The sequence below is a fragment of the Gambusia affinis genome, linkage group LG19 (assembly GCF_019740435.1).
Source record: "Gambusia affinis linkage group LG19, SWU_Gaff_1.0, whole genome shotgun sequence".
Classification (NCBI taxonomy): domain Eukaryota; kingdom Metazoa; phylum Chordata; class Actinopteri; order Cyprinodontiformes; family Poeciliidae; genus Gambusia; species Gambusia affinis.
Genome location: NC_057886.1, coordinates 5,541,218 through 5,569,105, shown reverse-complemented (window position 1 = coordinate 5,569,105; position 27,888 = coordinate 5,541,218). Strand labels below are relative to the sequence as shown.

At 42.4% G+C, this 27,888-nt stretch overlaps 1 protein-coding gene across 7 annotated transcripts in view; it reads left to right on the top strand.

Moving 5' to 3' along the window:
* LOC122822132 (RNA binding protein fox-1 homolog 2-like) overlaps positions 1-27,888 on the top strand; it is a 68,130-nt gene that overhangs the window by 2,932 nt on the left and 37,310 nt on the right. For 4 of the 7 annotated variants that reach the window (XM_044100563.1, XM_044100562.1, XM_044100561.1 and 1 more), the window contains exon 2: positions 12,771-12,821. The exons of 1 other annotated variant lie outside the window; for it this stretch is intronic. In XM_044100563.1, the coding sequence (XP_043956498.1) occupies positions 12,771-12,821 (51 nt within the window). Of the gene's footprint in view, positions 1-12,770; positions 12,822-18,800; positions 19,245-27,888 lie in introns of those variants that run through there. 2 more of the 7 variants (XM_044100566.1, XM_044100565.1) reach the window with 1 other exon arrangement.

The window sequence follows — 27,888 nt, the reverse complement described above, 5'->3', positions numbered from 1 at the left end:
AACACAATAAGATGTTCTTCAATGCACTTGTTTGACTTTAGTAAGTCATATAGAAGGTCTTGCCAAATCTTTTACATTTTTCTTTCATTTCATTCACATCTGCTGTATTTATTTCTGGACCTGAAGCTCAGTTATTTTCACTTTTATGGGTTATCCTGTTCAGAATAATAATAATAATAATAAAATAAAAACAGAGTTAGTGCTGGCCAATCAGATGGCGAAAAAAAATCGGTAGCGGTCTGAAACGGGAATCTGTGCGTTTCTAGTCGCCTCAGACTGCGGCCGCGTTGAGGCAGACCAAAGGAGAAACGACTGAATGAACGGGTGGAGGAATGAAATGGAACAACCTGCGCAGACGAAGGACGAAATGATCTGTAGATGGATAAAGTTTCAGAGATGGATGAAAGTCTGAGGCGTGGGGTTGGTGGGGGGGGAGAAGTGTCGCGTGCGGTCGAAATGCACCAAATATGGAGAGGAAAGCAGAGTGTGTTTGGGAACCGGTGGACCAAATAAAGGCCTGGAGAAAGAAGGAAAACCGGAGATAAAAATGAGAAGCACTTTACGGAGGATAAAAAAAAGAAACAACAACTTTTGAGACGTAGGTCAGGACGGAGGTGACGAGCTCGGCGTGGGGGTTCACCGCAGGATCCCCACTGCTGAGGCTGCTGACCTTTCAGTTTTTCTGTAATAATAAATGAGAATGCAGCCTCCTCCATTTGTTCCACCCTCTTCTTCCTGCATGTCCTCTTGACTTGTCCCTCCTCTCTTCCTCCCTTCAGGCTTGTTTCCAGATTGCTAATTGACTCCTGATTCGCAGCCTTTCAGTCCACCAATGAGGTGGAGCTTTCCCCTCCTCCCCTCCCCTGCCATTTTTGATTATCTTTCCATTTCTCAGTCCATCCAGCTCCATGATGGCCGTATTGATGTTTACCCTTGAGGCGGTGCTGCGGACGGACTACGGTTCCCCCCCCCCCATCCAACTCTCCCTCTCTGGGCGCGCCGTGCTCTCTCCGATCCAGAGAGCCGATTTGTCCTATCGCTGGCAGTAAAGAGGCTTTGTGTCGCGCTAACGAGATCAAAGCTTATTTAGGCGAGGGCATTAGCCAGACTGATCGCTGTGACGGGCCAAAGCGAGAAGCGGGCGGCTGGACGGAGTAATATTAGGTAGCGAATGTTAAAGGTTACTCGGCATGCAGTTTCGGATTCACGCTCTGGGCTTGGAATGCAAAATGTAGCTGAATATTCTAGGTTTTGATGTTGAGAGTGGAACATCAGGTTGTTTTTTTTTTGTTTTTTTTTTAAAGTGGCTTTTTGAGCAAAACTTCAAACCATAAAGGAGTCCGTAGATGCGCCATTTAAGTGCCAGGCATTGAAAATCTGCACTTGGCCTACAGGATGGAAGCTTTCCTACCATTAGCTGAACGCTTTTAGCTACCTTAGTGCTACATCGTGGAGGCTCGGCCTGTCAGAACAGAAACAGTAAACCAAGTAATCGCATGATAAAGTAAAACCAACTCAGATTTCCATTTTTATCTTCAACCAAAACTGGATGATAATAAGTAACTTGCCCTTTTCTTTTTTCTTTTTTTTTTCCAAGGATAATTTTGTTTACAGAGACTTGTTCATTCATTTTATTTGTTGTTTTTGTTTATTTATTTTGGATATTTAAAGCGTCCAGTTTGAAATATTCATTATAATTTTAAGTTTATTAATCTCTGAGAATGTGTTCTTGCATTATTCTTGCATTATTCTTGAAAATGGTCTCAAAACAACAATAATTATCGTTTATCGCAGTAACTTCCGAGACATTGTATCGTCCAGCAGCATTTGTTATTGTGACAGGCCTAATCATGGCAATTCCTTGTGAAAATATTACACTTGTACACAGCCCTTTTTAAAGGTGCAATAATGAACATTTGGTACAAAAATGAAACGATGTAAAGTTTTGAATGCGAAGGTTTTGCGTCATGATTTTTGTTTGGAGGCTTTACTTTATTGTGCCTTTGAAAGTAGCCTAACCTCCAGTCCAAAGCAACACGTTTGAGTAATTCAGGCCTAAACGGGCAATATTATCCCCATCTATAGCCTCCAGAAGCCTGACCAGCTGGAAGACATTCAATACCAGAATGAGTGGATGTGATAGAATATATATTACGGACACACCAATCTAAAAATTTGGGCCAATATGCTTCTTTGCTTTAGTTAAAAACTAAGCACTACGCTGTGCTGCATCGCCATGGCTGCCACATGACCGCACAAATGCTACATGGCTAACTCCCTCTGAAACGCATACAGAAACGGCAATAAGATGGGGGGGAAAGAAAAAATCCTTAATATCAGCTCGGTATCGGACTGATACCGAAATGTTTAAAATTGCATCCAAAGAATCGTTTGTGATTGCAATATTTCGCATTGCAGATGTTCATGTTGTGCACCTGTAATTTTGACTTAACTATGAAGCTAGTATTTATTCCGCCAGATGAAAAATCTACAAAAATCATACATGGTAGTTTTTTTTATTGCGATGGTTCTTGACAAAAATGCAAAGAATAAAAAAAATTGGAGTGAATAAAAACCATTGAAGGACATTTCAACACCCTATGGTTAGAAATGTGATTTATTTATTGATTATCTTTACGTAGCGCTTAGCAACAACCAGCTAAGGTGACCAAAGCGCCTTACAGTAAAAATCACATCACGAGAAAAAGAAAACACAAACCCAACAATAAAAATAAGGGAAACCGCCACTAGGTTTTTAATTAATAAAGTATGCGATTAGTGATTATTGCACTGGACGAACAGTCGGCCATCTTGGTATCTGAACTACATGTGTGAACTGGAGGGAAAAATTACACAGTTTTGTTTTTATAACAATTTGAACTTCTGTTACATAATTCTCTCTCTCTCTAAAAAAAACAAAACAACAAAATAGCCCAAGTGCCCCATTGTGTTACATTGATCTGGTTTGCTGCAGCATAATTCATATCAAAATTAGAGCAGATTATTGATAACAAAACCGACAACTGTTTTTGTAGGTGCCTAACTTTCTATTTGAGACACTTTCTCTTCCTTTCTTAATGATCATTAAAATTCTTAACAATAATAGAGGTTTGTCCACTTCATTTGAAATGGTTGGAAGGTAACCTGCAGATTTTTGTCCTTTAGCTTTTCCCTTTCGCTCACAGAGCATAAGCTCAACATACCCCCGGGTTGAGCTGGTGGTGTGGAGCTGTGCTAATTGTGCGCTAAGAGTGTGCTGCTTTGACTTGCAGGAGGTCAAATCCAGTCCCGCCGCCGTCCGACTTCAGGTTCCCCGCCGCCGTTTAATGATTGCTGTTAAACATTGAGCCGCGGCGCAGCAGAGTCACCCTTGACTTTTGCACCGGCAGCGATAAGCTAAAAAATTTCGCCCAGACTAAAGTTGCTCAACTCATATTGTCTCTCTCTCTCTCTTCGTTCATCTCATTTTGGTGCTGCTTTGTTTACGTAAGTGCAGCAGTTGTATTGCCAAAGTGTGGAGGAAGAAGTGGATATAAAAAAAAAAGAGGGAGGAGAAAAGGGAGAGTTTGCATGAATACAAGAATAGCTCAGCATGTCTGCGTTCGCTCCTGTAAAACGACGCTCTGTTATGCTCCTTAGCGTGCCGCTTGCATGTTCAGCCTCCCTTTATGGTCATCATGTCACAGCTTCCCCCCCCCCCAGCCGCACAACTCCCCGTTTTCTCCTCCCCAAGGCTGCCCCCAAACTGTCACATGTGCTCCCATCTCCACCCACCCACACAGCCAAATGTCAATTTAGTGTTTCCCTTACATGGGGGTCATCTGTGATGCACTGCCGGTGCTTTGTCTTTGTAGCCCGAGTGTCACGAGTGATGCATAATCTGTCATGCAACAACACTTTTAATCAGAGGAGATTGTGAGAAGTGCATGAAATGCAAATGCACCGATGAAAACTTCAGAGTGCAACTTTAAGATTTAAGCCGCCACACACCTTTAAACTTTGGACACGTTCCAGAATCTGAGCTTCATAAATTACTGCTGCTGTTTTGAAGCTTTTCTCTGCCAGGATGCTAATTTTAGCTGGATTGTTTCCCCTGCAAAAGCTATAATGTAACAAAATATGACATCAGTATTCAAATTCTTTATTTACGCCCATCTAGTCGGGGATTCACAGATTTGCACGGTTTTCTGTGGAACAGATTTCTCTCTTAGACCACATCTAAAATATTAAAAAGAAAATGCTGCTTGGGAAGTTGAAATAATCAGGTGCAATGCTACCTGACGTGCTGTTGGCTGGCGTTTGTATGTCATCCAATCTAGTAATGCCATCTATTTTTCTTGATTCTGATTGGCTGTTCTCCAAGAGCAGTACTAAGGAAGACTATAGATGCTAACCTTTGTATCTATGGTTTCCACTCTGCGTACTAATACAAGTTAAAAGGAAGCAGGCTATTTGGACTTCAAGGTTTATCATATTTTGTGGTTCTGTTCTGATAACAATAAAAGTGAGTACATGGACTATGACTTCTTTTTTAGCTAACTGTATGTTGGCAACTGTGGGTCAGAACAATTATAGCCCCACAAAAAACAATATGATAAATGCTCAGCTGTAATCTTTAGGTCTGTTTGGTTTTTGAACTATTAAAATTGGCAGTTCTACACATTTTGAGAGGGGATCTTAAATATTTGTGGATTTGAGCTGTTTGTGGTTCCTCAAGCTTGATCCTGATCCAATGACATCATGGTCAAATGATGTCATTTCAGCAACCACGCTGCCCAAATTTTCTGCACCGGTTGCCGTCGGTGCTCTATACTGCCCTCTAGAGCAGGGGTGGGCAATCCTGGTCCTCGAGGGCCGGTCTCCTGCAACTTTAGGTGTATCTCTACTTCAACACACCTGAGTCAAATAATGAGGTCATTAGCAGGACTCTGGAGAACCTGACTGCACTTGGGAGGTGATTCAGCTGTTGGATTCAGGTGTGTTGGATCAGGGAGACATCTAAGAGTTGCAGGACACCGGCCCTCGAGGACCAGGAGTGCCCACCCCTGCTCTAGAGTCTATCAGAATATGGGCTACGGTGGGAACGAGCCACATCCGGTATAAATGCTGCAAAAGTTATTGGCCTGATTCCTTGGTTTACTGTAAAGACAAAATAATTGAGTTGACATTTTTTTTCTGAGTGTCCAGTTAAAACAGGCGTCTCATTTTGGTAAATTAGTGTGATTAGCACAGCTAGCATTACTAAAACCAGAGAATCTAGACCCTTACCGTCACACTGACTTGTATGATGTCACATAACTGAGATTAAAGACTTAAAAGGATAAGGAATCAACAATGCTGTAATACGTTAATCCTTCCTGTTAGCACCTGAAAGTGTTGCTCTCTCTCACAGCTGGAATGAGCTGCAGAAATGTATGAGCTCGTTCTTGAAAACACGGCTTGAGTGCTTTTCCTATTATTTTGTTGGAGCAAAAGAGACAAATGGTGAGACAAAGTGAGCACTGAGAAGAGGTGGGAGGTCACTGTGTTATGTGTGGGAAACTGTTCGATGATCTAGAGAGCACAGCATTTATTGATGGTGCAAAATGGGCTAATCATTGACAGCTCAACAAGGCTGACACCTCATTCTTAAATGTTCTGCTGAAAATGTGCTTTTAGTTACTATGCAACTAAACTCTCACTTGACTGACATGACATGGGTTTCATTCAGTTTTATATATTAAAAATACAAATAAATGAATATAAAATAAGATTGTGCAAATAGCCAAAGCGCCAGCTCGGACTTCTGTCGCACTACAGTTTTAATCAATCAGTCTGCTACCTGTAGAAACAGGCAGTCTGCTTCCACAGGAACCTGTTTACAGGTACGTTCAAAGATCTGCTCTTCGCAGGCCACACAGGCAGCGGAGAAGTAAACAGTCATCAATAAGTCCATCTTGCGAATGCCCTAAAGCTACATCCTGTTGTTCAGTCATGTCTAGGACTCCCACTCTCTTAGAAAGCGCATTAACTGAAGCTTCAAAGAAAGCGACCTGTGAGGCTCTGACTGTCTCGTTCTGTGAATACATTTTGTTTTCTCAAGGCCGGATCCAGGCATGAAGATAATCCTCAAGTACTTGAAGAATCTAGTTCCTTTGGGCTTGTTTATGCCATTGTTTTTGCACATCGAAAAGTTGTACCCCTTGACCTAATTGCTTGACTTTAAAACGGGAAAAGTAACTTGTTAAACCGTGCTGAAACTTTTAAAAATCTGGCTATGCCTTCATTTAGCACTGGTGAAATGGTGTATGTATATTGTAGGGTGAATGAAATCGTCTTGATGGATGTACCAACTCTGCAAGATTCTTCCCTTTGCCAGAAAACAAAATTGCATTGATTTAATTATTTGGCTTTGGTTTCCTTTTAGTAAGAATGACAATTCAATCTTACTCTGGATGGCTACAGTAGAGGAAGAATCTCTGCAGTTGTAGCTTGTTGACTTTGGATGATCTTTCTGATGATATGTAGTCGGGTGCAGTTCCTGAGATCTCTTATTGAATGATTGACATCTAGGCAGTGCGCACTTGGTGGGATCTACATCTCAGATACAGCTTAAAATCAATAGTGTAGAGTTGGGAAAGCATATCTTATACGATTTTTGAAGGAAAACGCAGCTGAAAATCTGAAACTCTCTCCCTTTGTGTTTGTTGTAGTTTGTAACATCTGGTTTCAAGGATTGACCTTTTCCTCTTACGTCTACGCAGAAGCGTAATTTTGATAGCAATTCTCGTTCAAATTCAGTTGATGGGAATAAGAATGGGCAATTCGGAGCTTACCTTGAAGAAGGTTTGTGAAAGAGAAATGTTTCTGAGTTAGCCTGATGTAATCTCATTGATATCTCCAAAGGCAACAGTTGCATTTTTGTTGAACTCCACAGACCTTTCCCTCCAGAAAACTTGCTGAGCCTGTTGGTAGGGGCGCTAGGGCAGTCCACCAGAGACCCGCAGTGTTTTTGTGTTTAATAAAATGTTAAAAGTTACAAAGATTCAGAGGCAAGTGCAGGGACGATGCAATTGGTGCACAAGCCCTTGTGCCCAAGTTCAATGCATCAACTATAAGCCCAGCTTAATCTATTCTTAGGGTCACTGTTGTATAAAAAACCCTATCTAAACTAAACAATGCTTAGCCTGGTGGCACGCCAGGCTTAAAATATAGTGGGGGAAACCCTGGACCGTTGTGTCAACTGAGGCAATGTTGCTAGTGTTTTTAGCTTGGGATGATACTTGGTAGTTGATCAAAGTCCTGTTATCAGAGTCCTGTTATCAGACTGTTGCTAGGCTACTGTCTGAGATTAATCTCCTCCACTGGAAATTTACCAACATAACCTACAGAACAATATTTAAGGCTTTACACAATGGTTTACTTTAAGAAATCTTGAATTTGCTCTAGAAGATTTCTGAGATTTACTGTAAAAGCTTGTAGTGTTTTCAAGCAAATTATTTACATTTCAAACTCATAAATGTCCTCACATTTTCTATTAATTTTCTTAGATTTTTCAGCAGAAATGTTCTCCTTTTTTTTTCTTTTTTAATCTGCAGTGGTCCTGACACGCCGCCGCTCAGTGCCAAACTTGGTCGCTGCTCATCCGAGAATTATTTAACTTAAATCAGTTTTTTTTGTTGTTGTTTGTTTTGCAACTTTCTTTGCAAATTTCTCCTCATTTGCTGTGCCCTGTGCCCGGTGGTTGCTGCCCCTTAACTCTCCTCCATATTGCATATTATCGTGAGCAGCCTTCGTTTTCGTAGCTCTAAGAAGTCCTTCTCGAAGGGTTTAAAAACTCCAGAATGCATGAAACAGCGTCTGCGCCACGTCAGTTGAACGTGGGCACGTTTTAGCTTGGCCTCGAGCTGAAAACTCGAGTCTTTTCTTTAAGTATCTGTTAGCGGCAGCAGGTGGAGCTTCCTTAGATCCGGCGTCGTTCCCAACACCACCAAGGCAGCCTCGGGTGGCAGAGTCTCACTCCGCTCCGCGGGCTGTTCTGTTCGGTACCTCCGGATGCCTGCAGCAGCCTGCCTAATTACACCCTCTTGCCCCACCACCACCCCGCTCTCCTGCCCCTCTCTCACCATCTGTTGACCTCATGTCACTCCGCCTTCCTTCACCACCGCTGCTCCCTTTTTCTCCCCTTCTCCTTCCCTCCACGTCCAACCCCGCTCCTTGCAGTTTGCTCCAGCTAACTCCCAACTTTTTTTTTTCTTCGTTCTCTCCCTCCTAAAATAGCTGGCGGGAGATAAAGAAAATAAATAAAGCCAGGCGCCCTCTTTCAGGGCTGCCCTCGCGTCGAGTTAAGAGACGGGGACCGAGAGAGTGGGCGGCCGTGTTCATAAGCGTGTGACTGGTTGTCTGTGCGTTCTTCTGATCTCTGCCAGTGGAGTCTGAAACCAACGCCTTCGAAAAGTTGCAGGGAAAAAAAATTGTTTAAAGCCATGTGGTTTTGTAGAAGTGAGAGTTTAGTTTTTGTTTTCCATCCTAAAAAATGCCTGTGCTTATTTAATATACTTCAAAGTCTTTGAATCAAAGGCATAATGTGTGTGTGTGTGTGTGTGTGCGTGTGTGTGTGTGTGTGTGTGCGTGAATAAAGAAGGCAGAGATCAAGTACAGACCCCCGGCCCCTTCCCCCATCCTTTAAGAAAATATAAGTCACATGACATTTTTTACTTGTGACTCATTGTCTCCGTTTCGCTCGTGTTTTTTTTGTAATATTTTACTCCCCTTTCTTTACTTTGGCCATCTTTTCACCCACATTCTTTCGTCTGTTTTCATCTGCTCCTTTTCTTTTCTTCCGTTCTCAGCCGTCCTCCCCCCGTTGCTCCCTCCTCTTCCACCAGCAGATTGATTCCAGATGTTGCTAAACTCACCCACCCCTCCTTCTCTCCCTCCTTGTGTTTTTCTTTCCTCCATAAACTCCTCCCTTCTTTTTGCCTTTTTCTTTCCTTTTTTTCACCGTGGAGCCTCCAGAGACTCTACAATTTGGTGGTTTAGGATCATTTCTGCGGCGCGGCAAGGTTTCCTCTCACTCTTCATCACCAGTGCGTCAAACGAACCCCCTCACGTTGACCGAGAAAGTCGCATTCAGGGCCTTTTGGTTAACGAAGACGAGTTAATTGCGGGTAAATGCAGAAGAAACGCCGCAGATGTTTTAGAGTGTCTCTGGAAAACGTGCCTCGGGATTCGTAGGTCCGAGGTTCTCGGCCCCTCGCGTCATCACCAGCGGTTCGTCCTCGGCTCAATGCGAGCCTGTGAAGGAGAGCGTTCCCCGTGGGGACGAGGCACGAGGGGGAAATTGGTTCCAGATGAAACAGGAACTGGAGGGAAAAGACAAAGAGGGAGCTGTTTCAGGCGGGGAAAAGGGAGGACGGGCCCCAACTCCCGCTTCTCTGACAGTCTGAGTTTACAGCTCATATAACAAATGTTATTTTTTGTTTATTTTTTCGTTTATTTCCTTCAAGTTTGGCTCATTTTATGAAAACCATCTTGTTTCTATTCTCCTTTGGCTTTCATTAAGCTCACACCGTCCAGACACGTCTTTATTGGTCCACACATTAGCATTACAGTGCCCTACGGTATTCAGCACAATTGAAGCTTTAAAAATTTTTTGTCAGAATTCAAAGTATTTAGTTGAGATTTTGTGAAAATAGCCCAAAATTGTGAAATGTAAAGAGACATAAAAATCTGGTGAGAATAGACGTCCCGGTACCTTTACTCTTTCCCAATAAGGTCGCACAATAAGTAGAAGGGATGTGCGAGGGTTGCATTTACAACAACCCCACTTAGTCCGCTTTAATCGAACTGTAGTCTGTTTTCCTAGAAAGTCTTTTGGGGATGTGTGAACGCACAATCCGACTCTGATGCGGACCAAAAAAAAAGCAAACTCTGGTCCGCCTACAAACCTACGTTCAAGTGAACTCTGGTGCAGTTCGAATGTATGTGTGAACGCTAGAAACAGGAAGCGGACTGTGGCGCAGGGCATTTTGGGTAAATGCAACCAAAACGAAGATGCGTGTGTCTAGCGCCAGCTGGAGGAATTGCTTGAGGTTTTCTGGCAAAGACAAAAGAGAAAACCTACAACTTCTAATATCCGACATTTGACACAGGGCAGTGTGAAAGCGAACCGCAGCAGGTGAAAGTGCAACAAATGTTTCAAATTTGATAAAGTCAAGTTTGTTTGTGTAGCACGTTTCAGCAACGAGGCAGTTCAAAGTGCTCTACACCATAAAGTGTCACACAGTAGCCAACTATGAAACAAGCAATAAATGTTGCATTTTGTTAAATTCCATCATCAAACAACTAAACATCACATATATTGATCAACGTTCCCGTTATTCTGAATCAAATTAATCTCTAAACAAATGGGTTCCTAGCCTTGATTCTACGGATGTCAAAGTTTCAGCAAGTGTTCTGGTTTTCTGGGACTCAGTGCTGCTTCTCCGTGTTTGGTTCTGGTTCTGGAGATTGACCTGAACCAGACGACCTGAGGGGCCTGCTAAGTTGATACCATGGCGACAGGTCTGTAATGACCCAGTCGAACCAAGTTTACCGGACTGTCTGTTGTGAAAACACCATCAAGATTTGCAACACCTCCCATCTAGTCTGAACTTGGGCTATTTTTACGAAGAAGAATGGTCATAAGTGTATCTTTACACGTTCAAAAATGATAAAGAAAACCCCTAAAGACTCTCAGCTTTAATTGGAGTGAACGTCGGTTTAACAAAGCTTTGACTCGGTGGGCCTCAGTACTGTACAGATTCCTCTACACAGCTCTGTCTGTACATCTGTGTTTCCCATTAGCCCCTCTCTCTCTCCCTCTCTCTCTCTCTCTCTCTGCCAGTCCCAGTTTTACAGAGAGCTCTTCTGGATTAATAGCCTTTTCTCCGTCTGTTTATATAAACTTTGTGTCATCACGGCCCTCCGTCTCGTACACTTGGCCTTGATTGGCTGGCTGAAAGCAATTAGGAAGCGATTCCTGCGGCGGGCAGCTCGAGGTCGAGGCTAGGAGGTTAACTCTGTTGACAGTCCTCGGAGTCTAAATCTGCTTCTTTTTTTTTTTTTTCGGTTAGCACAGCCCGCAAGCTCATGGATTTCAAATATTTCCTGATTAAATTTACCCAACGCTGGGGTGTATAGTTATTCTCAGACACGTTCGTGTTTCTTTCTGTTAACCCTCCAGGCCTTCCCCTCTCACCCTCCTCCTTTTTGCTCCGCCAGACTCGCGCCTCGGCTCCTTTGCGAGTGCAGAGACATGAAACTCACCAGGCGGTCGTGTTTTTTCTGCGAGACGTACCAGTAGGCCCAGAGTCATTTCTCTCTCACTCTCCCTCTCCATCTCACTGCTGTCAAAATATCATCGTTTAGTTAACTTTCCCCATTGTTCCAGACCCAAAGCCCCCACCTCCTCAAACCTACTGTAGCGCCGAGGCAAACAATGGATCCTCTTGGCGGGTCGGACACGGCACGGAGTAGGAACATAAAAAGAGCAAGAGAGACAGAAATAATCTAATTAAAAGTAATTATAGAGCAATTAACCACAACAGTGGGTTTCTGAGTTGCGGGCGTGGGGGTCGTCGAGGAACCCGGTGCTGCCGGTGGCTTCCGATTGGTTGGGTCGGCTGGATCACAGTTCTTGGGAAAGTTGACTTGCTGTACAGAGCAGGATACTCAGTTTGGGTGTGAATGGTGCTTAACATTAATTTTAGCGTTTTAAAGAACCTGTTGTTCTTTTTTTTTTAGGGTGGAATAATTTTACAACAGCCAAGTTTGATGTTCACTGAGAAATAAGAACTGGGTGCACACTTTTCAATTTATTCCTAAAGTAGTGCATGCAAACTCAAACATAAGCATAGACCTCCAGAAGCAATTGGACGAATGTCCTTCAGCAAGTTTCAGAGAAACCGCACCACTTTTTTTTTTTTTTTTTTTTTTTAAAGCTGTCAACAAGCAATATGTGTTTTTATTGTTTATTATTTTATTGTGATGTACTAAACTCTGGGAGCAGCTTTGTTTGACATACGATGTCCAAGACAGACTTCCCTTTGGGGACAATACAGCAGCTGTCTGGCTATCTATTTAGCTGACCATTTTAAAGCTCGATAGCTTCCTAGCTAGAACTACCTACCTAGCTGACAAATTTAAAGCAAGCTGGCTAGCTTTTAAATTAATCAGTTTTCTGAAACTTGATGTTTACCCATTTCAAAACCAGAGTAGCTGTATGTTTGGAATCATTGTCCTGTTAGAATTGAAAGGCCTTATTGAAAGACGTTGTTTGAAATCAGAGTGTAAGTGTTTGTTTTGTTCCCTCTGCATAGTTTATTTCACTTTTGACTTTAAAGGACTCTGTTTATCAGAATTGGTTGGCCTCATTAAAACTGGTCAAGTATTGAGCCAGAATTTTCCCTGACCGTTGTTGATTACGACAAAAAGTGGGACAATGTGCAGGTAAAGATGTATATATTAGCTTTGATTTATAATTTAGACTCTTTGTGAGTTGGAGAACATTCAACAAATTCATTCACAAAGGTCAAAAATCCCTGAAGTCGGAGAAAAACAGCTGATAAAATGCATCTTTAAAATCCCCTATAATGTTCAACTTTCAGTAACAACAATGTAACGGTTCGTTTTTGTTAGTTATTTATTTGGGAACGTTTCACGTTTTGCTCCGTCGCGCTGCTTTCCACTCATTTGTAGAAGCCTAGCAACTTAACGCCGCTCTCATCCCTCCTGTTGTCTCTTTTCAGAACAATGAGCCTTTAAACCCCGGTTTCCATGGATACGCACCTCACAGTCAGGTAAGAGATTATTATTTGCTTGCAAATCTCAGCAACGATAAACTTCGAGAATCCTTGACTCAGTCGAACGCTGTTGGTTTCGTCATCCGGCTGCTTTGAAAGCTGGGAGGAAAAAAAACCAGACGTCACGTCTGCTGTGTGTTTACCGCTTCGTCATTGGATGATCAAGGTTGCTGAAAAATGTTTTATGCATCTCTGTTTATACTCGGGGTACTATTTAAAATATAAATATATATATATATATATATATATATATATATATATATATATATATATATATATATATATATATATATATATATATATTTATATGTTTACAGATTTAGTCCGTTTTTGCTTTTTTTTTCCCAGCTCAGATCATCAAAGAAATTATTATTGGATATAAAAAGAAAGGGCCAAGCTGGAGAGCAACACGGGCTGATTGTGCATCCTTTAAATGTCTTAAAATGAAGGCCTTTAAAATTTATTTAAAAAAAATAAGCTGATGACGGTTCTTTAATTTTATTGCAGCAGGACTGTTTAATCCTGCAATATACCCTTGCTAGCTTTTCTTCATCTACCGTGAATAAGTGCAAATTTATCGTCAATTGGCTGGATGACGTTCGGTTTTTGCCGCCGCCACTTCTGTTGACAACTCGCACAAAGCTAAGTGCATTTTGTGCCAAAGAATAAAGCTAGGCTCTTTGGGATTTAAGACTGTAGAGAGTCATATGCAGTGTGAGAAGCACAACACCGCGACAAGCGGACCCCAGAAACTTCACAGTTCTTGCTATGATTGATTGTTATACAGCAGGACGCTCCAGTCATCCTCCTGTATTTTTTGTTTTTTGGTCTTAAATTTGATTCAAGCTGCCATTAAAGAGGTGGAAAACATTCCCTAGACTGAAAGGAAGGTGTCTATCCTGTTATATTTAACATAAAACTAATAGCATTGTGATGGCCTGGTGCTACTTTGTTACTACAAATTGCCATAAATAATGGAAACATAAATTTTGTTCTGTAGAAGAAAATTCTGACGGAGAATCTTGGGCCACAAGTTTGTAAGTCTCAAGGAAATAGATAAAATCCTGAACTGGATGTTTTATTTCCTCATCTTATTTCTACGTGATTATATAATCGGTTTTAACATCTAAAACTTTATGACAAAGCACATGTTCAAAGCACTGTGTAAAAGAACACTTTTGCCTCTTTCCCTCGCCTGATTTCACTTGGCAATTTCATTTTGGGAAATCGGTAAATGTCTCCGTCCCTCCCTGCCGCACCCCCTCGTTTGTTCCGCCTGCCAGATCGGAGACACGCCTCGTTACCTCCACGGCGTTTGCGACGTGCAACGCGCCGCGAACGCTGAATGGAAAGCGGAGCAGCTTGTGACTAAGCTTCCCTTTCAAACACTCGAACCTCGGAAAGTGGGGCGAAATTATCCCATCACCGGCTCGGAGCCGCGCTCCGTACTCGTGCTGGTGGGGAGTTGGGGGGTCCACACGGATGTTCCCGTCCTTTCACTCCTCGGCTCCGCTCTCGCTCATTTTTTTTTCTCTGTTTCTCTCCACACGCATTGCTCTCGGTAATCACTGCCTTATGTGTGCAGAGGAGAGGAGAGGAAGAGGAGTCGAGTATTTTGTTATCTGCCTTCCAGCAGCAGCAGCAGCACACACTCAGTGGTTCAAATGGTCTCAGGACTCTTATGTGTGTGTGTTTAGTTATTCTAATGTGGTTTTGAGTGCTGCAATATGTGAGTATTTGTGCTCATGTCTGTGTGTGTGTGTCTGCAGTCTGTGTTTGGGATGTGCAGCTCTCTGGCAGTGCCACAGGAGGGGGGTATTGGTCTGTGTGCCTGTATGCCCCCCCCCCCCCTTCCACACAAGATGGAAGATCCTCCCAAACCTCAGCTCTGTCTTTAGTATCGTGCTCTTCTTCTCTTCTTTTCGTTTTTGGTTTTAGAAATACAGTTCTACGATGCGACAGACCATGAGGTTTAGAATCAAATTTTATTCAGATTCCTTGTTCCTGTCCCCGCTCACCAACCGTTCAGTTATTTTTAGTTGGATGCTCAGTTGACAAGAGAAAAAAGAGGAATAAAAGGTGTAAAAAAAAAAAAGAAAAGTAAAAAAGATGACGAGACAGAGCTGGAAGAGACACAGAAGCGAGTTATTTAAAGTAGAGCTTGCAGTACTTTTCAAATCTGTTCAATCTTTTGATATTGTGTCACTTTATAACCAAAAAGTGGGTTTTTGTTTAGAAATAAAATCCCTTAACACTGACTTCCCTAAATAAAATAAAGTCCAACCAATGGCATGAACTCGCCATCCCCTTGCTCAAATATGGTGGTGGCAGCATCAGGCTGTGGGAATGCTTTTTTTCAGAATTGATAGGAATGCAGTTGAGACAGTACCACTTTACAATAAGGCTCCCCTTACAGATGGCTAATACTTAGTGCATAGAGAAATGATCTTTGAATACTTTATAAATCATTAATACCTGCTTATTATGCATTAATTAAAGAGGAGAGAGCGACTGTATGCTAAGAAAATTGCATTTACAAGTGCTTACTATGTTTACAATGTTTAGTGTAACAACTTTAGATAAAAATATGTAGGTGAACACATTTGCCTCACTATTTGGCAAGAATCAAGTCGATTTTGCCTCCTCAGCCTTTACTAATGGTTTACAAAGCTCTTGGAGATTAATTAATAACATATCTATGAACTATTTATTATCCATCTTTGATGATAGCCGTATTGTAAAGTTTAGGCTAAATGCAGAACAATTCTGGCGTGAAACTAAGAGTGCACCAATTGCACTTTTCAATGTAGCGACAAAGTCACTAAGTATCAACCCCGATCTCCCAATATTAAGGAAATCAGGGCCGATTTATTGGTGTACCCATACATGAAACTTCGGAAAAGGTTTGACACCAGAGTGAAGGTTCACCCTAAACAGGATGACAGTCCTAACCATACAGGCAGAGCTACAGTGGACAAGTTTAGATCAAAGAATAGTCATGAGTTAGAATGGCCCACTCGAAGTCCAGACCTAAATCCAATATTCACTCTGTGGCAAAATACTGTTCAGATGACCTCCAACCATCAAAAAGGCAAACAAATTGACCTAAAGACGTGTAAATCTGACCGAGCCAAACCCCAGGAGACTTCCAGATTCAAAACGTGGCTCTGCAAAGTCCAAGCTCTGAAGGGCGCCGAATAAAAACACACACCATATTTTTCCAGACTTTATTTTATTTATTTTTTGCCAAAAAAAACCTTAAAAACCATGACTCCCTCCCTCCACTTCACAATTAAACACATTATGTTGGTCACATAAAATCTCAAAAGCACATTTTTGGTTTATTGCAAAGTGCCACAAACGCACCAACGAAGCACCTGGAGCTTCATCTGCTTGCGAAACAAGCACCCAGCCTGACGACCCCAGCCAATCCGAAGCACATTCAGAACCCCGTTAGTCATCTTTTACATTGAGAACCAACACACACCTCTAAAATTGCACTATTAAGGATTTAGAAAGTAACTCCTGTTAATATATTCTACCCTCGAGCACGCTGGCTGCCGGTTATCATGCAAATGGAGTTAGCCGAGCCTAGCTTGCGAACGTTGGGCCTCTCGTGCCGCGGTGGCAGTACATTTATATGTATGCTTGTTTGAACTGCCTGCAGGTCTGCCTGTGTCAATATCAAAGTGTTAAACGGTGACAAGCTCGCGTGGGTCCCTGCTGCTTGCCTCTCTGTGTGTTGTGCATTCATTTAGGCGGCCCATTGCAATGTTTTACGATTTGAAGTCATTACTGTTGCGGTGCTTCAAAAAGCATGTTGATTTTTACCTCAGAATGGTCAACATCGTAGGGTTTATGTGCACAAATATTTTCCCCCTTAGAGATTTGTTTTATGTGATGCGAAAATCTTGGCCGATACCGATACCCGATGTTAATATTGCTGTTAATAACCAATATGTGCTGATTTACGCACATTTGCCTACCCTGAGAAAACAATCGCACTTCTCAGCTTCAGTTAAACACCCTGCTATCCCATGATGCATCACTATCACATGACCAACCCCCAACATCAATGGCAACAAAATGGAAATAAACATTAGTTATTAACATCGACCAACTTTTACTTATCGGACCAATACCACTACCTAAAAAAAACATTCTGTTATACCAATGTGCAGCTATATGAAATCCCTAATTTTTGCTTATGACAAAGCACATGTTCAAAGCACTGTGTAAAAGAACACTTTTGCCTCACCCATCAAACCAATTTTAATGTCAAAGATGATCTGCATACATTAATAAAAGGCTGCTTTCAATGGACCGAAGCTTTCCAGGCTCACCTGATCCAATGCCAAAAATAATCATAATAAAACAAAGAGTCCCTGAACCTGATAGCTGGTTGTGTTGCTCTTGCAGAAGCAACTGCTATCAAATGTTTGAGATAACATACACTGTGGAAAAGTCTTGGCCCTCTTTTCTTCGCTTAATTATTTTATGTCAACCATATTGGAGGATTTTCAAGCACACAAAGTCTGTTTAAGGTCACGTCACAGTGTCTCGCTCTTATTTAAGCTCGGACTTTGACTAGGACACATAGAAATCTTTGTTTTTTTTGTCGAGGTTGACTCGGGTGTGCTTTTTGATCCGACTGCATAACCCAAGTCTGCTTCAGCCTGAGGTCACACACCGATGACCGGACACTTCCTTCTGCACACAGAACCAAGTTGGTCCAAATAGCTTGTTTCTCTTTATCTTTTATTAAATCTTAATCAGAAAATTTCACTTTGTGTCTACTAACTTTTCGTCTCGTAGCCTAATTGGTTTGAGGACCTGAAATATTGGGACAAAGTCAAAAGCTGTAATGGGGAACGTTTTGCGTTCTTCGCTCTAATTGACTGATGGTCGTAGCCTTTGTTTTGCCAGCCAAGGTGCACCAGCCTGAATCCAGTCAAAGCACATCTGTGTGTACACTGTACGTCTGTGTTTATTGCTGCGTCCAGCCTGTCGACTTAATCCCAGGATCATCCCCCCATTCATCCTCTCATCCTCCTCACTTACAGCCCTAATCCTGTCATCCCTCGCTCTTTTTCTCCACCCAGCCCTTTATCCACTTATCTCCCTATCCTGTTATCTCTCGGTCGCATCCAGCTAACCTTTTTTTAAAAAATAAGTAAATAAAAATGACGTCCTCTACATCTCTAGCACCACGTATCTTTCCCTTCCCTTTCATCCCTCCGGACTCAGTTTCTAGCCAGACTCAGCAGATGCCTGAATGCTTGGCATCAGGGCTTTTTTTTTTTCTTTCTCCGCAGAGTTCAGTCCCTCCCATATGAAAGTGCAGCGCAAGGAACTGCACTCCCGTCTCTGCAAATTAAGCGCCTCCTAACAATGCAGTGTTGGAAAGTGGCGGACCCGAGCCAGAAGGGGGTGAAAAAAGGCGCAATGCAGCGAAATACAGATTCACGTTCAGCTTGGAAGCTCCAGGTTCTGGAATTGGAGCTCAGTTGGACAGCTGCAGGAGAGAGAAAGAGAGGGAGAGATGGTGATCTAGGAGCCTACCCACGCAGCTTAGCTTTTCTTCTGGCCTACCTACCATTGCTTTTTTGCAGCTGACAGCCTGCCATGCAATAAATAAATCATCAAAAAAAAAAAAAAAAAAAAAAAAGCTGCAATGCAGTGGGGGTCGCATTCTGTTCTCTCAGGCAGCCACTGCGTGGATGGAAGACAACATCTTCTTCCTTTCCCGTTTCTTCTCCCCGCAGAGGCTTGAAGAGGCACCAACAACAGCGTACTGACTCCATCCGGAGACGGGAGTGTTTGGGGGGGTTTAGGTGACTGCATGGAGGTGATGGACGCTTTGATGGATAGGAGGCACTGAGACGGAAAGGGAGGGAAAGTTTTTAAAAAGAGGGGCGGGAACAAGAGGGAGGCAAAGGGGGGGAGCAGCAAGACGTGTAACGCGAGCATGTGAATGACAGCCTCGGAGCGAAGAGAAGAGAGAGAGAGGAGGAGAGAAGAGACTCAGCCTGGCAGGAGGAGAGAGACAGAAAGGCCCAAGGGGGATCAGAGCGGCCGGGCCGCCGAGACGAGGAGAAGAGAGGTTGAGAGTGACAGGCAGACGGAGCTTGCGCGCCGGAGAAGTGGGAAGAAGGGACGCCGGTTTAAGACGAAGAGGGAGCAGGGGAGGTGGAGAGTGAGCTAGGGAGAATTTAAACGTGCGAGACAGACGTGGACTGAAGCCATCCTCAGCTCATGGTCCTGGGGCACAGGCGCAGGAGAGGTGGAGGAATACGAGGAGGAGGAGAAGAGACGCAAAGGGAAGGAGAGGGAGGAAGCGCCGGGATAGTGGAGAGCTGGTCAGCGGTTCTTCCTGTAGATCAGACGATGATGGGGCTGTACTACCCAGCTCTGCTCCCGGTAAGTTCACTCCTTTGGCAGAGCGTGTTTTCGTAAACTACCTCGCGCACGTGTCCGTCGATGCAAGGCTGAGGGGGAGAGACGCTAACGGTTATTTCCTCTGAGTTTGGGTTGGCTTCGTGTTGAGGTAATTGGCTGTACTGTTTATGGTACTGCCCCGCTCTGCTTTGCTGTGTCTTGGCCCAGGTGAGGCCTCTGTCAGATAGTTGGCAGAGTTTCAGACCAACAGCAGGGCTTGTCCCTGCAGCTCTGCTGTTCTCTCCTTGTATAACACCCTGCAACCGATTATTGCTGATTGCTCTGCTTGTTTTGCTATAGTTCAGGATGCAGTGTTCAGAATTTTGCAGGCAATTTGTGACACTTTTTTTTTTTTGTAAAGCATTGACCTGCCTATGAAGGTTTTAACTGATTCAGATTTCTCTTTAAGAATTAGCACTTTGGAATAAATCTGAATAGAACAAAATGTTTTTATAGCGTTCTTGCTGAGTGGTCATTTATGTTGGACACAAATGGCATGTTGCATCAGTCACAATGAAACGGTGACTAATTTACCTTCAGCATAATAAATTAGTGGTCACAGTGGATCCCAAGGATCAGTCGCACTTCTACTGTCCACAAATAGCTTAACTCTGGAAATACTTAAAAGCCCCATCTAAAGACACGTAAACATTTTTATTTTAATTCTTAAAACACCAAAAAATACTTTAAATACACAGAGTGGAAACCATCTCAGCACTAACATTGAAGCCAATACGTATAGTCTGCCTTATCTCTAGTCTTGGGGATACAGCTAATCAGCTCCAAGGAAAATGAACGGCACTCCAGAATTGGCTGCTTTGCCAACGCCAACCAGTAGCATATCATGTAGCATTGGGCCTAGGTATTTCAACTTCCTAAGCTTAAATTTCTTTAAATGTTAGAGATGCTATACGAAACATCTGTGACTAGTGCAGTTTCTGCAAATAATTTGGAGAAACTATTAAATTTGGAGAATACCAAACTGTGAATAAGCGGGGATCCACTGCCGTCACTGCACCTGGCATTGCTAAAGCGGCCAAAATTTGTTTGTAGCAGCTTATATTAGCTTTTACCACGGTTCGCAGAGATAGTAGCGCTAGCTAAACTTAAGAAGCCATCTGCTGTGAATGTAAATGCATCTTCCGTGTCGTATCAAAAGGATAAAGCTGACCAGCTTTGTAGTTAATTCAGACTTCCCACTAGCTGCTCAAAATCGTTCTCATTCTCTTGAAAACCAGAATGAACCTCCAACATGTCGTGGCTTGTTGAAACATAAAGTTTCTTGCTGTCTGCTTTGACTGCCCCAGAGCGTATTTTAAAAGTAGTCGTCTTGCCTGAGAAATGGCGTCCCACCTTGAAGAGTGACGTGAGCAGCTGGTATGGTGCATTCAGTGACTGGAAAAATATTAGATTTTTTGAGTTTCGCCTCTGATCAAGCTGAAAATTGGCCAAGTCCTGTTCATTACGCGTTCCAAGTTCTTGTTTTTGTTTCGTCTTTTTACGCTTTTATTGTAATATAAATCTTTTTTGTGTTGGGTCACTGCAGTGGAGGCGAAACAAGGGCAAAAGCTGAAATATCTGCATTGAGCTGGCAGAGTAAAAACACTGTGTTGCACTAAAACCCACTCAAAATACTAGATTGTAATGCAGTTGATGTTGCGTACTGGGGGTGTTCTCAGCATATGGCGGGTGTGTCTGTGCTACTTTAGCTGAGAGACAGCCCGAGGATGAGAGCTGCATTCTGGCCCTGTTGTAGCACGTCCCGCTCTCCGCTCGTGGTTTCCTCTGGGCCCGAGGGCGGGCGGCTGTTGGGATCGCATGGAGATGGTAGAAGAGGGGGAATGCGCACGGACGCGAGGCAGCGACAGCTGAAAACCGCATGTGTTGACATGCACGTTTACATTTGATACTGCGGGCTTTCTCCGTGCTGACTGCACACAGTGTCACGTTGTGTTTCGCGCGAAGGTTTCATCCAGCATTTTTCATTTTTTACCGTCGTCATCCAAGCTGTCCGACCAGCTTAAACTTAATCTGTGCACTGGATTGAGAGACGCAGGTACCGAGGCACGCTGGTTTCTGTGCACAAAAATGCCACTATTGAAGAACTTCACTCCAACATTTACACCTATCTTTGATTTAAGCCTGATTTTCAGCCAATCAACAGAATTTAGCTGATTCCTGTTCTTTGTCCCTTTCCTGCTTTTATTGGTCGTTAATTAATAATTCAATCTACAGAAAGAAACGACGTCACACTGTGTGCAAGCTTGTAAAACAAGAGTTTTGCTAAGGCTGTGACAAGATCTATCCATGCTAAAGTACCAGGATATTTTTCTTCCATCTTAAATTTGTCTCCCAAAGTGTTGACTTGGAGCTGTCAGCTTGTGTCTTCCTCACTATAGAACCTCTTTAACAAAAATAAACCTTTCTAAACACAAGTTGAAACAGGCAAAAGGCAGGCCAGCAATTATGAAAAAGGTTTGTTCTAAATCATCCGATAATATGAGTAATTGTTGCCTTAACTGTGTGATTGAGACTCTTATTGTGATGTTTTAAAGAAGACGGAGCTCAAGTTTCTCATGTGGCTAGTTAGCATCGCTCCAAACTTTATATGCTAATAGAGCTGAAGTCGGTATCTGCTGTGGAGCTTTCAACGACATTAGCTACAGGATTATTTCACGATTTACCGTATGCCTAGGCTGGATTTGATCATCTTTAGTACAGAATCTAAAAATATGTACACCAATCAATCTTTTTCTGGATTATTCGATATTATGAGTTCATCTGATTTCCTTCATTTTTAGGAGGTCGCAGTCGACAGATATTTGAATGAGTGACCGATCTTATCCAGGGATCTACGGACCAGGTCAGGTCTGCACATGTGTGTTTAACAAAAATCCCCCAACTGTTGCCAACTTTGTGACTTTGTCACTATATTTAGCGACATTTAAGACAAAAGAAATCTTTATCGGCCGGGATCGTAATCGGCAGGTCAGGCTTTTGAAAGATGGGTGATTGACCAGAACACTGCACCCATGTTCAATGTTTAAAACAGTTTAAAATGTACTAAATCTTTCACTCATTGGTAAACCCACAGCAAGGGAGCGTGATTGAATTTTTTTTTAGAGTTACACATGTAGCATAAAACTATGACTCAAACCTATGGTTAAATACTGATTACAGTTTCTTTACAACTCGGGTTGTGATTTGTGAAACCTTAATCTGCGTACCCAAAGGTAATGAGCTTTAATTTTACCACAAATAATGCTTTTGTGACCCGGAAACATCGTCATACCTCGCGGACTTCGGATCTCACCTTAAATCTTAAGGGTTTCTAAAGACTGCCAATATTCTTGAGTCCCGTTGACAGCGAGTGTTCCTACAGTAACAGCTTCCACACTGAAGGGTGGCGGTGTCGCTTGTGTACCCCAGCTGTGTTGCATTAACTGATGGGAAAAGGATTGGAGTTTTGACATCACATCAGTGCTGGCCAAGACACCCGGTGCGTGTTTTTATTGGAGCTTTTGTTTAGATTCGAGCGCTTCGTCAGCTTGACGGCGATCCTGCAGTTGAACGGCTGGAGGTCGCCGTTCAGTTGTAAAGGTATACTGAACATAGAGTGTTGCGTAAGTATTGAACAAACACCTCTTCATCCTTACACACCACTTATGCGTTTTTATATATTCATCAGCACACATACTGGTATAGCCTCACAATTTAAATGCCTCTCTTGCAGAAGAGGTTTTCTTCTCTATTTTCTTCTGCCCTTGTTTGTTTCTCCAGTTTTATTTTTTATTTTTTAATATCCCTGCGAGCATGTGCAGCTCTAAGCTAAACACATTATTCATCTCCGACAAGAATGACGGCAAATGGAGGATGGCGCTCGTAATGAGGGGTAGAGGAGGTAGTTCGGCGTGGGAATGCGCTGTGAAGGTGACACTCCACCTGCCACGCCGGTGCTCTGCAAAATTTCCTCCCTCTATTTTTGGCAGCCCGTCTCCAGAAGGCTTGGAGACGACCAGAGTTATTTAGAGAGTAGAAGTAACCGTGGGTTTATCTGAGGACGATTGAAGTCACAGTTTTACCAGTTGGGTTGGGGGTTGAGGAAAAAAAAGAAATCAAAGAGCAAATAAAGGGAACATTTCATGATTCACTGCTTTTTATGAGAAAGGTTGAAGCCTTCAGACTTCACTCTGGTATCCTGCTTTGTCTGGAAAAAGTATTTGCTCTGTCTGCATTAGTACGGAAAGATGTGAAGGGATATTTCTTTTCAGGCTTCGGTCCCAATTCATTTGATTGTCCAAGGATTGTCCATTCGGCCATTTATGTATCTATTCATACTTCCGTTTATCATCAGTTCATCTACTTATGCATCCATCCATCCATCCATCTCTTCCTTTCTTTCTCTATTTCTGTCTTTTCTCTCCATCTTTCTTCTCAGTTGTACGAAGGAAAATAAGTTACATTAACTTTTGATTAATTAATATTAATCAGACGTTAATTTAAATGCACACCAAATTTATTTATTTATTTGTAGAACAGTTTAAAAATCATACGTCTTACTTCCTTTCGACTTTGTGTTGCTCTTTCCTAATACACACTGAAGTGAAACTGCATTCAGACATTTCAAGCCCGACCGCTGTGAAAATATCTGCCATACACAAATGGATCTCTTGTGTCACGTGAAGTCAGTCAGTTCACGTGAAAGACGCACGGCCATTCTCTGGTCTCATCAGGCCGGTGGGTGTAACTTTGTGCTCCCGTCCGTCCCTGCTGGGCTGTAATGGCTACCTGCCCCGCTGTCGGCACAAATCAGGCTGATGCCAGCAAACGCAAACTGCAGGCAGCACACGAATTCGACAGCACCGCTCTGAAGGCCGAGCCTGGATGTCCGTATATTGGCAGTGGCCATCAAAACGTGGATGTGCCTAGCTTTAAAAAGAAATAAAGAAATCACAAGTAGACCAAAAACCTCCATTCTGAGCTCGTTTTCTTTCTTTCTGAAAATGAGAAACTACATTAAAATAACCCCTCTCATGGCGATTTAGATTTCTGAGCCAGCACATTTGTCAAAGTGACAAATCAGTTTAGCCAGAGATTTAATCAGGAGCACTTAATGCCGAGCCAAATCATCTACCTACCACATCGGACAGAGTCACAGGAGGAGATTAATGGGAGTCGTGGCGTCTAACCCTGGAAGTCCCAGTTAAAGCAGAGCTGTCTGCACCGCTGGCCTAATGTAGTGTGTGAAGCCTCTCCACCTCTGGGTCAACCGCTTCCCTGCCGTCCGACGCTAGCGGCGCTCTGAGCGCCCGCCGTCTCAGGCTCCCGGGCTGTGTGCAGTCGGAGGTGAGGTGTGAAAGTCCCTCCACGTGTCGCCTCGCACCGCGCGTTGATGTGGAACACAGAGGTGAGTCCAAACATGTTAACACCGTAGAGGAGCGACCAGGATGAGGATAAAGGCCCCTGGGCAGGAGCCAGATTTGGTACCCTATCTGCTACAGAACATTTTCTTCCACAAATGCAAATTACAATACATTCATGGGTAGTGACGTACATGAATTGATGTATTGATTTAGGACATATCCTGATCAGTAGCTCCATGTTGTCTCCCTCCTGTCCCCTATTTAAATTCATAATTTTTAAATACTTCTGTGTTGTTTATAGGGCTGTCACAGTAACGGATGTTCTGAAATAATGAATTCTCCCAGATGTTATTGCGACAAACAATATTGTTGTTTTGAGACTATTTTCGTGTAACATAACAGTAATAGCATAATGACGCAATAATACACTCCCAAAGATCAATAAACTTACTTAAATTCTGATTGGCATTTAACACTGGAACTGGAAGACATTTTAAATATCCAAAATAAATAAACACAACAGAATCAACAAATAAAATGCATTGTTAAGTGTATGTAAACAAAATTGTCCTTCAAATAAAAGGGCCTAGTTTAGACCGAAGCACGAGACTGAAGACTTTTGTCATCTAGCTTTTGGTAGAAAGAAAGGATTGAGAAAAGAGGAAAAAACAAATCAATAAATCATCCATCCATTTTCTATTCACCCTTTGTCCCTAATGGGGTCAGGAGGGTTGCTGGTTCCTCTCCAGCTACGTTCTGGGCGAGAGGCGGGTTCACCCTGGACAGGTCGCCAGTCTGTCGCAGGGCAACACAGAGACATAAAGGACACACAACACACTCACACACACACTCACACCTAGGGAGAATTTAGAGAGACCAATTAACCTGACAGTCATGTTTTTGGACTGTGGGAGGAAGCCGGAGAACCCGGAGAGAACCCACCATGCACAGGGAGAACATGCAAACTCCATGCAGAAAGACCCCGGGCCGGAAATCGAACCCAGGACTTTCTTGCTGCAAGGCAACAGCTCTACCAACTGCACCACTGTGCAGCCCCAATAAATCATATATGTGGAAACTATTCCGATTTTGACCAATACTGTTTTTGTTGTTGTTTTTTTTTCTCCACTAAATCCAGCTAAAAAGTCGCTAAGTTGATATTGATAACTGCGCATTTTCAGGCCTTTGGAGAGGCAAGTAAGATTGGTGTATAAGATCGGTTTCAGACACAAGTATTGGCCAAAATTAAGGAAATTGAGGTTTCGATTTATTACTGCATCTCTAACTGATACATCAATTAATATTAACCCTATTCATTTATTTGGACAACCTGGTTTCTGTCCATCCAAACAATCTTGCAGCTTCATATATAAAGCCTGACCCCTCTTAATTTATCTACCAATAATTTATATTAAACTTTCCTTTTTATACTTTTAAAATATCTTGGATTATTGTTCAATACCTTCTATTTAACAAAACGTCTCAGCTATAACAGGTTAAGACAGAAACAGGATAATGTAAATATCGGCCCAGGTTTGTATTTTTAGGCTTCATTGCTCAGAGTGGCATAAAGAAAAGCCCCGTCCCTCCGATTATGATAATGACGCTGACGATGATCAGAACAGTCAATAACCGATGAGCCGCGTGTGACAGATCTCAGCAGGCCCACAAAGGCCGCTGGCGCCGAGCGACGGCGGCCGGGTTGCTTGAGTCGTGGGGTTCCCGTTTCACACGTCACGGCAGAACGTCTCCGATTCACGCGTAAGCTTTATGCTTCTTTCAGTCGGGTTCTCAAGCTCAGACGAAATCTTAAATAAAGATAAAATTAAATAAAAAAAGTCCCAGAGGCTGTGTGAAGCCTGTGTGTGAGACTATGTGAATTTGCGGGACTCCTGGGGGCCCCCAGAGGGAGAACACAAGTCTTGAAATGAGCAGTTCTAATGAGAACAAATGCGGGGGTCGCAGTGTGCGACTAAGTGTACTGTAAAGTGTCTCAAAACCCTGACTCTGCATTTTTGACTTTTCATTGTCCAGTGTATTGTAGTGAAAGTTTTATTTTTTATTATACCATCTGTGCTATGCTGCTGTAAAGCTACATAAAATACGTTTACAGTGCCTCACAGAAGTGTTCACGCCTCTCGGATTCGTTCGAGACTTGTTGGGGAAACTACCACAAAGCTTAATGGGCTTTATTTGGATTTATGGCAGACTAACCTAAAAATAAAGAAGTTAGGAAGTGAAAAAGATAAGATTTTAAAATCTGCAGCTCTTTTTCGGTGTTTTATTGTCCACCAGCTTTGCACGTCCAGAGAACAAAGTGTTTTCTTATCCTCCACAGGAAATGATCTCAGGCTCCATCAGATGAGACGTAAACACGACCTCGAGTTTTGACTCAGATTTCCAGTTGGATTCGTGTCATTTAGTCGTTGCAGCATCAATGTGTGCTAAATTAAATCTCTAGTCGCTTGGATTAGAGATTTAATGGAGGATTATATTTCAAGTGCCATACGTTTACTCTCTGCACACAGATGAGAACTTTGACCATTTTCTCTCTTTTTCTTTTTATCTTCCTTTCTTTCATTCTCTCTTTATTTCTTTCTTTCCCTCGCTCTTTCTTTCTTTGTTTGGTCTTTGATTTGTTCTTTTATTTGTTTGTTCATTCTTTTGTTTTTGTTTTTTCATTTGTTCTTTCAATTATTTGTTCATTCTTTAGTTTGTTTCATTTGTTTAATTCTTTTCTTTCTTTTTGGTTTTGTCTTTTTATTCTTTGGGTGTTTTCTTCCTCTCTTTTTTCTTTCTTTCTTTCTTCTCTCTTTCTTTTGTTCCTTCTTTCTTTCTCTCTTTTTCTTTCTTCCTTTCTTTTGTTCTTTCTTTCTCTTTTTTCTTTCTCTCTTTCTTTCTTCCTTTCTTTTGTTCTTTCTTTCTCTTTTTTCTTTCTCTCTTTCTTTCTTCCTTTCTTTTGTTCCTTCTTTCTCTCTCCCTCCTTCTTTCTTTCTTTCTTTCTTTCTTTCTTTCTTTCTTTCTCTCTCTTTCTTTCATTTTTTCTTTTGTTCTTTCTTTCTCTCTCTTTCTCTCTTTCTTTCTTCCTTTCTTTTGTTCCTTCTTTCTCTCTCCCTCCTTCTTTCTTTCTTTCTCTCTCTTTCTTTCATTTTTTCTTTTGTTCTTTCTTTCTCTCTCTTTCTCTCTTTCTTTCTTTCTTTCTTTCTCTGCTCAGATGTGATCAGAGGTGAATGTAAAAGCGCACCACACTTGTCTTATTTGTA